The 10453-nt window shown below is 40.4% G+C and overlaps 1 protein-coding gene and 1 long non-coding RNA gene across 2 annotated transcripts; both read left to right on the top strand.

The window, feature by feature from the left end:
• Window positions 1–1194: 1194 nt before the first annotated feature.
• Window positions 1195–1861, top strand: LOC119293987 (triphosphate tunnel metalloenzyme 3-like). Its single transcript, XM_037572283.1, has one exon. It carries the CDS (start codon window positions 1195–1197, stop codon window positions 1819–1821), a length of 627 nt encoding a protein of 208 aa, XP_037428180.1. The 3' UTR covers window positions 1822–1861.
• A 711-nt stretch (window positions 1862–2572) lies between these two features.
• LOC119293986 lies at window positions 2573–3658 on the top strand. The gene is made up of 3 exons (XR_005143280.1): window positions 2573–2648; window positions 2750–2776; window positions 3529–3658. It is a non-coding gene; the product is annotated as an uncharacterized LOC119293986 (long non-coding RNA).
• The last annotated feature ends 6795 nt before the right edge of the window (window positions 3659–10453 follow it).

Raw genomic sequence — 10453 nt, 5'->3', positions numbered from 1 at the left:
ATGAGATGGCTGTATCTTCCATACTACATGCATTATAGGCAGTTCCCAAACAGAATGGTAAAGGTTTATACTCCCCCAACCACCAACAAGCATCAATCCATGGCTTGCTCGAAACAACGAGTGCCTCCAACATACAACAGCCCTGGGGGAGTTTTGTTTAATTATTTTGATTTGCTTTGATCTTTTTGGATCATGGGACTGGGCATCCCGGTTACCGGCCCTTTCTCGTGAATGAGGAGCGGAGTCCACTCCTCTGAGAATAACACACCCAACATGGAAGATATAGGCAGCCCTAGTTGTAACATGAGCTGCTCGAGCATGCAAAACAGAATTTCATTTGAAGGTTTGGAGTTTGGCACATACAAATTTACTTGGAACGGCAGGTAGATACCGCATATAGGAAGGTATAGTGGACTCATATGGAACAACTTTGGGGTTTAAGGAGTTTGGGTGCACAAGTAGTATTCCCGCTTAGTAAGGTGAAGGCTAGCAAAAGACTGGGAAGCGACCAACTAAGAGAGCGACAACAGTCGTAAGCATGCATTAAAATTAATTCACACCGGATACAAGCATGAGTAGGATATAATCCACCATGAACATAAATATCATGAAGGCTATGTTGATTTGATTCAACTACATGTGTGAACATGTGCCAAGTCGAGTCACTTAATACATTCAAAGGAGGATAACATCCCATCATACCACATCATAATCATTCTAATCTAATAGCATGTTGGCACACAAGGTAAACCATTATAACTCATAGCTAATCAAGCATGGCACAAGCAACTATAATCTCTAAATGTCATTCCAAATATGTTTACTTCATAATAGCTGACTCAGGAACGATGAATCATCATATTTACAAAAACAAGAGAGGTCGAGTTCATACCAGCTTTTCTCATCCCAATAAGTCCATTGTATATCGTCATTATTGACTTTCACTCACACGACCGAACGAAGTGTATCTCTACTCCTAATGTCTCAGTTGGTAGGTCGCATTCCGGGTTTTATTTTCGTCCCACCATTTTCGTCCGGTTTTTTTTCGTCCCACCCTCCACTGGTTTTTTTTGTAGGTTTTTTTTTCGGAGGTTTTTTCATCCGCTCCACTCGATCCCTAGAACTCCCAGAGTAGACGCCGCCGCCCGCCCCTTCCAGCCCCCACCCCCCAGCCCTAGCCGCAACCCCAACCCCATGGAGATCGAGATCAAGCTCCATCTCCCTAACGCGGCTGCACATCGGCGCCTCTCCTCCTTCCTCACGCCCCGCCTGCTCCGCACCGACGCCCCCGTGCGACCCCTCGCCGCCGCCGCCGCCGCCACCGCCGCCCAGCGGGATGTTCGCCTCTACGACACCGACGACCGCGACCCCTCCTACGCTGTTCTCACGCTCAAGCGCCCCCCGCGCATCGAGGGTGGCGTCAGCCGCGTTGAGGAGGTCGTGGAGCCCCTCGACCCCGCCCTCGCCCTCACCTGCGTCGACAACCCCGCCCGTCTCGGTGCGGTCGACTCCCCCATCATCTGGCTCGTCTCCTATGAGTACGGCGTCAGCGGGGACAAAGCGCCGTTCGTCTGCCTCGGCGGCTTCCGGAACACCCGCGGTGTGTATGAGCTCGAGGAGGGCAAGGGGCAGGGGCTCGTGCTAGAGCTCGACGAGACACACTTCGATTTCGGCACAAACTACGAGCTGGAGTGCGAGACCGCGGAGCCCGACCAGGCCAAGGAGGTCCTGGAGCGGCTGCTCACTGTGGTTGGGGTGCCGTATGAGTACTCCCGGAGCAATAAGTTCGCGTGCTTCATGGCCGGGAAGCTGCTTCTGTGACTAGGTTTGTGGTTGGTCTTTACCGTGTCCCAAATGATGATTAAACCGTGGTTGCTATAAAACTTGTGTTTCATTAGCACTTTCTTGCGACAATAGGCTTGTTCTGTGGCGAGTGATTTCAAATCTCATGAATGTAATGTTTAGTTCTGTTACATTCTGGTATTTGATAACTTTCATCCAAGAATACTATCTTGGGTGGCAGCATAGCAACACAAGGGTTTGCATTTCAATCCTCGTAAAAAATCTTGTCCTGGAGCATGATCCGACAACCACTGGGAAGAAGCCGGGGCTGGTATGTCTGGTTGGGGAGAGAAATAAATTTCATCTCTCGGGTCCATTTATATACAGGACATACAATCTACTCCCTTTGTTTTTAAATATAAACCTTTTTAGAGATTTCAGTACGGACTACATTCGGATGTATATAGACGTATTTTAGAGTATAGTTTCACTCATTTTGCTTTGTATGTAGTCCACATTAGAATATCTAAAAGGGCTTATATTTAGGAACGGAGGGAGTAGCTAGGAACAAACTGAATTTCGTATGTCCGCCACATGGTTATGGGTAATGAGCCTGTTATTGCAGTCTCACCACACCACATCTTGTTCTGCTCTCTGGTGCAGATGGGCATCCTTAGATTCACCACCTCCCTGATGAGCTGCTTCTTGTCTTAACCCACCTCCCTGATGAGCTGCTTCTTGGTCTCAGGCATACACGGTCATCGTTGGTATCTAAGTTGCCACCTGACAAATCTGTTCTTATTTCTTATTAGGTACCTGAAAGGCTGAACCTGATCTTTGATGAACTAGAAGGCCAAGATACCAAGGTATGCCTGAGTTTATAGCTTGATTCCTTACCATATAATTTCTGAAACATGCAGCGACACATGATTAACCTTTGTACTTTATACTTTGCTAAAACATTTAGGACTCGAGTGGGCGACTCCAAGAATGGGTACTCCTGAAACTTTAGCCAGTGGCCATGTTGATGGTATTTTTTGGGAACATGGGAGGGCGTGTGTTATTGTTCAAACCAGGCGCCTGAATCTTTTTAATCTTTAGCCAGTGACCACATTGCTGCCCTAAGCGATGAACAGGGCAGGGCGTGTAGTATTGCAGTTAACTATGTGTCATATGGTCATCATAGTGATTGGTAGATTAAAACCGTAAGCCACCTCCGAATTCATATCGAAGGTAGTTCACCAAGATCTGCGGTTTTTATTTGCATTTTATAAGTTTTAGTGTTTCATGTTACTGCTTTAAATACCTAATTATGGTTTCATCTTCCCTTTTTGGTGCTAGTCATGCGAGCTGGTCTTTTTCTGCTTGGATCCCCAGGTTGTGGGAAAACACTAATGACAATTTATTTTGAGATTGCCATATTCTTTCTACCTAATTTGTGTTCTGTATAAACTGTACAATGTTTCCTTTTCTGGAACTTTAGGGGCCTGATCAATTGAACAAGTATATTGTGGAGAGCGAATCAGAAGTAAGGAAAATATGAACCCATGCAAGCACTAACTCACCATACATCCTATTTTTTTGAGGTAAATTTTTATGTTTAGCTGATTGCGTGTGTGGATTTATTCTTTCGGGAACACTTGGTAGTTACTTTGTACAATTATGAATGCGTGGTACATCTGTCATGTGATTTATAAATGTGCAACGCGTGGAATTAAATTGTTTGACCTTGCCTTCCTTGTTTAGGTAAAACTAAGTAGTTGTGGCAGCTTTGGATGAGAGAACCCAATTCCTGGTAAATTGGACACCATCAATGAGTTCGTCGAGTTTGATTGAACTCTCACACTTTGAACATGCTCTATTTAAAGCAAGGCCATCCCTGTCATAACAGGTACAGTAAAATGCCAACACATATATGATTGATGTTATGGCACTATACTTGACTTTGGGGATGACGAGATCGACAAAAGCAACATGAGCCCATGACTCATGAGTTCAGCGGCGTCTGCACGCCCTACATGTAGTTGTGCACCTCCTCCTCCTGTTTTCTTGCATGTGATCAATGGTTTCAGATCTCTATTTATCACGGATTAGAAAATATATTCTGTAACAAATCTTTCCTACATTTGGTGGATTATTGCATTTGTATTTTTTATTGTTATCATCTAGAATATTATATTCCGTATGAATGCTTTTAACAATGCTTCATCAGGCTGTTCCCGCCGATGCTGCCGTTCATGTCGTCCCCCCAGTGCCTAGCATCACCGGCAACTAGTTCAGCGCTGTCCGACAAGGTGTCCTGCAGGGACAACCTCCGTCGACCTGTCATCGAACTTCAGTATGCGTGCTTTGTTCTTTGAAACTGAATTCAGACTTTGAATACTACTTTTATTTGAAAGAAAATATGTGCGTGATTCCACAACTTATGCCAAAATGCATAGCATAGCTTGGTATACACGAATTGCAATCTGAACATTTTTCTCTGTGTCGTCGTCCTGCTTTCTGGTTCTCTGTTATCTGTCATCTTATATCTATGCTTTCTGCTTTCTGGTGCCTAAACCGAACCGTCGAATCTGTAAATATGTACCAGTACCAGTTTGAACCAAGGGATGGTTGGTTGTTTATGTGTGCTGTTAATGAGTTCATTCTGCTCTCTAACTCATTGAATTTTTGGATGTCAATCAACAAGCTTCCCCTGACTGACTGATTGATTGATTGATTTTTGGCCGGTGCTAGCTTGTGAGTCTTGTGTCAGGCGAGGGAGAGGGACGATGTGCATATGTGGTTGCAGTGCAGAGGCGCTGGTGGTTTCAAGTTGCAGGGCCGGGAGGTGAGGGAGCACAATGACAACAACACTACGTCTCCCTTCTCTCTGTTATCTCTCTTTGTAATGAATTGTGCCCTCTTTGTTGCAAAAATTTTACGGCAACCAGGAGTAACAATATTTTTGGTTACTTGGGAATAGGTTGATGTTCTGGTGACATGGAACATGCTGAGATTTGGACTTCAATCCTTGATTGTGCTCGGGCATGCATGCTTCACACCCATGCTGCAAACAGATTTTCATTTTCGAAGAAAGTAATAATACTATAACTACAAAATTCATGTTGCAGATTTATGCTCCATGTAGTATACTGGCCCATTATAGCTTTATTCAGTTCACTGTTTGCACCATCATGTTCTGGAGTTTGAAATGTACTCCCTTTTTCTGTAGGGATTTCCGAAATGAGTAGAAGACTAATAACTTCTACGACATCAAAGATCTCTGAGATTTTAGAGTATGCACCATATTGATTTACTTATCGATTTATTCACACGTATATTGAGTTCATGATGGAAAGATATACGGGTATTTTCATTGTATGGAATTTTTTAATTACTACCAGATGGAATTTGGGAATTAGTCTTACAAAGCTTCCAAAATCACTAAAGTTATACAGCTACTACAGAACTGGTTAAAGTTAGTGATGTTCTATAATATCTACATGACTGATTACAACACTGCTCATGTGATTTGGTACTTTACTATATGGTAGCTTGTTTTACCCATGAGGCGAGCTAATGATTGGGAACTTATAGTGCCAAACTGGCCTGCATATTCTGTCAAACATTTTGTTGCAGTATTTAGGATCAGCATGGAAGCTGAATTTGTCACCTGATGTTGTTTAATTCTGTGCTACTAAATTCATTGGTTGACAAGCCTTAAAACTATCTGTAATAGCATACCTTGTTTTCAACATCATTGGCTTGTTTAGAATGCTAAACTGAAGAACTGAAGTACTGAACAAAACAATACAGAAGTTAGTAAAAAGTGCTTAAGAGGAATTTTTGGTCTGCAGTCTGTACTAAAAAACTCTTGTGGTCATTCGTTTTGACCTGATCCAAGGCAAGGCCTATCAGTGTTAACTCCCAAGCTGTAAAAATTGAATTGATGATTGCATACTCTCGTGTGGATTTTTTATGTGCATGCACGGTAACCATTCATTTGTGTCTTTCATCATCAGATCAAACGGCAAGTTTATTATCTGATTAATTAGAGGTTTATATTTTGGAATGAAATTTTCTAAATTTTTGCTATCCCGCTGGTCCTTACTAATTCAGTATATACTAGAATTTGAAGTTGTGATCATCCATTGTTCTACTATGGAGACTAGGATAAATGATTGCAGTTGCAGGGCAGCCGCCGTTGCTGAACACAAACGGGGCTCGGAGCAGGCCAAACTCCGAGGTGGACCGGGCAACGGATCGTGGAGAGGCGCCCAAGGATTTTTTTTTTGCTTCTGTTGATTGTGCCAGCCAATTGGTTTAGACTTTTCACCATTGCTAATTACTAGGGGAGTATGGGTGCCAGACCTAGTAAGTGGCCTGCACGCTACGCTCTTGCCAAATAATTTGCAACCATGCTTGCACTGAATTTTTATTTATTTCCCGATGTACCTTACAACAACTTCGTGATGTAGCACTACTTTGCACTAGCATGCACCTGCATATATAATATGGAAAATGACTGTCATTTAGAATTACTTCCAAGCTACATCGTCTATCTGAATGTCAGCTCGAAACCACTGGTTGGCACACATAAAATTTTGGAAGTTGTATGTAGTCCTCCTTCTTTGAGCCAAAATTTATGTCTATGATTGATGAATCAATATAATTTTTTTGTTCAAGCTGGATCCAATAGAACATGGCTTTGGTGGTAGTCAGTACATGTAGAATTTCTATCCTTCTATATGTGTACTGAAACTATTTAAGGTCACTATGTAGTAAATTCATCATACTATGTGTCCACGGAAACCACTTAAGGTCAAAAGTGACAAGTAGAACCACATGCATCGTTTTGGGTAGTCTAACTTGACTCTATTACTTTTATCTCATAAATCTATGATCGGTGATTTTTTTACGTGGAATATATTCTGGAGCGGTTGCTGGTGTTAGGGATGCATTTATATATGGGATAATTGCATTAGCTATTTCATACGATTTGCATGCAAGGATTTTTCTTCTTTAGTATAACTCTCTGTATTTTTATTGTTTCTTTTATTGTTTCCAGAATGCATTTCCACAATAGAGATGGGAAATGGGATACATCGTTGTCGTCCTTCACTGAGCAGCCGAGGAGGAGCTCCTCCATGCTGATGATGTGGAAGACAGATACCCTGTCCCTGACGCCTGGTTCTGGCCTCATGTACATGTAAGTACCCGTTCGTTCATTAATAGACAACATATAAGAAAGTGTGCCATCTGAATTTGGATCATGCCATGCACAAGACTATTCAGATTGTTTTCTTGAGGAAAGTGAGTATTCAAGTTGGTTAGATGAAAGTGTATCATCATTTTTTCATGAAAAATGATTTCATAATACCATATTGCAGTGACTTCCTATGTCATCAGCAAATGCAGTGGAGAAGAAGCCGGTTCACCACATGATCATTTAATTTGTTATTGTTTTTTAACTATTCCCTGTTGCATGTATAATCAGAAAAAATAGAACTCCTCCTTTTGGCCCATACTAGGAGTCTGGAAGTGATACTTTTGTGAGGAGTGCTGGAACATAAATGGATCAAGCAAGACAGAGAAAAATGGATGAAAGAAAGAGATCAGAAAAGGGATTCACTCCTGACCACCTCATACATATATACATGTGTAAGAGCTTGTCACCTCATACATATCTCTTGTAGCTATATAGGGCTCTTTTCGTATTCTAGGAAATTTTAAAATTATATTTTACTAGGGATGTAAGTATCAGATGCTAGATATGTGATCTAGAGATTTTAGACTTTCAGGATTCAACCATCAGTTGTCTTCCTTGAATATTTCTTAATTTTTCTAGGGCAATCTGTTTTTTTAATCCTTGAAGCGCCATTCAGAACATATGATTGTGGTTGTCAAATTCCTGTGAAATATATACCTTTGATCTCAGTTTTATAGGGAAATTAACATGATCTCATTTTTATCATGCTGACAATATATTATGTTATACCTTTGATTTTGGTAATGGTATGTTTTCCCATGATTGCTGTAATTTTGTTGTCCTACATGTGTCCGTGCGTTGGGATAGTATGAAGAAAAGTTGCAGCTATCCATACATCATTATTTATGGCAGAAGGGAAATCTACTGAATCACAGTCACATTTCCTAAAACTCTCGAATTCCAACTTAGCGGTGTTGATGACCATGATGAAACTGTGAAATATTAAGCGGTATGTTTCCATTAATTTGTTCATTCTCATCGCATCATTGATGTGACTGTGTGACTCAAGTTTTGATTTCTCCCTCACCTTTTAAGTTCAAAGTAGTATTCAGCAAGTTGTTGTGTCGAATATAAATCTTTGAAACACTTGCTATATAAAGGTTCAGTTATATCATCAATAATGCCAATGCTTCTGGCTGCTGTTACTGGCTCCTAACAGCAAAATCAAGTCTGGAAACACGTATGGTAATGGTGTAACAAAAAAAAATCTGAGAGAGGTTTTGAGTATGCTTTCTTAGCTATGACACTTTGATTTAGCTTAGTTTGCTAGGATACCAGAACTAGCACTCTACGAGTGAAATAATTTACTCCCTCCGTTCCTAAATATTTGTCTTTCTAGAGATTTCAACAAGTGACTACATACGAAGCAAAATGAGTGAATCTACATTCTAAAATATGTCTATATACATCCGTATGTGGTAGTCCATTTAAATCTCTAAAAGACAAATATTTAGGAACGGAGGGAGTATTTATTTAGCACCGTTGTCAAATTATTACTTTGTATTCCTGAAATTTTAATATAACTGATTGTGGTGAAATGCAGTGAAAATATTGTAGATTTTGATTTAAAAATTGCTAAATTGGAGGAAAGCATTTCTGCTACATTCATCAGCAATACTGCACCATATACTATAGAAGCTTGGTCCACTAAATTAGCTGTTTTTGATGGATCTTCTTTGTGACAACAGTATCAATCTACTTCCCAGGCATGTGGTTTATTTTATTCTTCAGCTCAATGGAAAACCATGGCAAGTTCTGTTTTACCTTTAGGGTGTTGTCAAAATGATTTCAATGAGACCAATTAAGTGACTAGCCTATAGAAAAATGATGATCTGTTGTTAAAATGAAATAAAAACTGATAAACAGAAAAATGATGATCTATTGTTGATTGTCTTCAACAGAAACAAACATGTTAATAGTTTTCTTGTGTTTTTTCTTCGATGTGACTCTTTGCCTGACATGTTGATGTTACCATGTATCCCATATTGGATTTCACATAAGGAATGTCCATCCCTGAAGCACAACCTCGCGTACATGGTTAAGTGGACCAGACTAAGTCCGGTAGAAGATTGAAAATTTCAAACGTGAGAATGACAACTACAGGAAGACTATAAGACTTTATATTGATTCTTCTTGTATAATCACTAGAAACGCCTAGGGCCAACTTTATAATGATTTTTTTCTAGACCGGAGCGCCAAGTGGTTGAGTCATTCATCGCTATGGACGTGAATAGCTGACAAGGCCACCTTGATCAGAATCGCTCGATAAACCAGTCCTTCCAGAAAGATAAGCAAATCCTGCCAGCAAAATCATATTACAAATAGACAGGACACAAGCCATCCCAGACCACACAAGCAAGTAAATGATCGACATAGAGGTTTGACTGATTGAGCCATACAATATGGGAATACATGCTACATGCTAAACAAATTAGTCATGTGTTAAACAAGTTCTGTTCATGGATTAGTTATTATCAAGCCTGTTGTTCTTTCTATAGTCATGTGCTATTTTTTCAATTGAACACATTGAAGTTCCTATAGATTTTCATGGTTTATGCAAAATAGCTGAGCCTGGTTGTTTTATTCATACATATTCAGGATTTTTAGAGTCTAGAATTTGTCGATTTATGTCGTGGAGAGAGCAGTAGTGTTGTTCATCTTCTGGTTTTGATATAATTACTAACATTTATTCATTTTAAAGATTAGTGTATTAGTGCATGCTAACAAAACATGTACTGTCAAAGCATTGTTACAATGTCTCTTAAAATATATATTTTCATATAGGGTCGTTCTGACAAGTGTGGTAGCATGTTGATCCAATAAAAGACCGGCGAAGACAAGATCAAGTTCCGCCACTTCTGCTTTGAAGAGACTGCTACCAAGCTGTACCTCAGCCTCAAGGGCAAGAATGACTCTAGTTTGGGGTTCAACATGCTGCTCGCAAATCCTAATACAATATTTGAGTCTCACCATGTTGCTTCCATTATAAAATGTGGCTCATGACGGCAGTATTGCCAACATTGACCTCATCGAGTCCACCAAGATTAATAAGCCTGGGATCAAGGATGCAGGTCCCTATCACATTCAGGCACATATATCCTCATATGCAGTCTGATATATTCAATGGTAGATCCACCAGGTATACCATCAAGGTTAAGATCAACATGAATAACTCCATTGTGTAGGGCTAATAACTTCAGGTTTAGTGGGAGGGAAACAATTGTGTAGAATGCCCTATCGTTTGATGTGATATATGCCCAAGAGATTAGGAGTCCTTGATTGTAATATGTGCCAATTCTTAAAGAAAGCAAGGAGTGAAGTAGAAGCTTCACCATTTGAGCACCAAGGACGTATCATTGACTACAATGTTCATCAGGTTGCTTAGACAAGATATGAGCAAAAGTATTATCATTCATAAAT

Source organism: Triticum dicoccoides, chromosome 4B (assembly GCF_002162155.2).
Source record: "Triticum dicoccoides isolate Atlit2015 ecotype Zavitan chromosome 4B, WEW_v2.0, whole genome shotgun sequence".
NCBI classification, from domain to species: Eukaryota; Viridiplantae; Streptophyta; class Magnoliopsida; order Poales; family Poaceae; genus Triticum; species Triticum dicoccoides.
This window is presented reverse-complemented; position numbering and strand designations above follow the sequence as displayed.

Bases quoted from the DNA above. Each gene is read 5' to 3' on its own strand.
- LOC119293987 (XM_037572283.1), top strand. From the start codon at position 1,195: ATGGAGATCGAGATCAAGCTCCATCTCCCTAACGCGGCTGCACATCGG.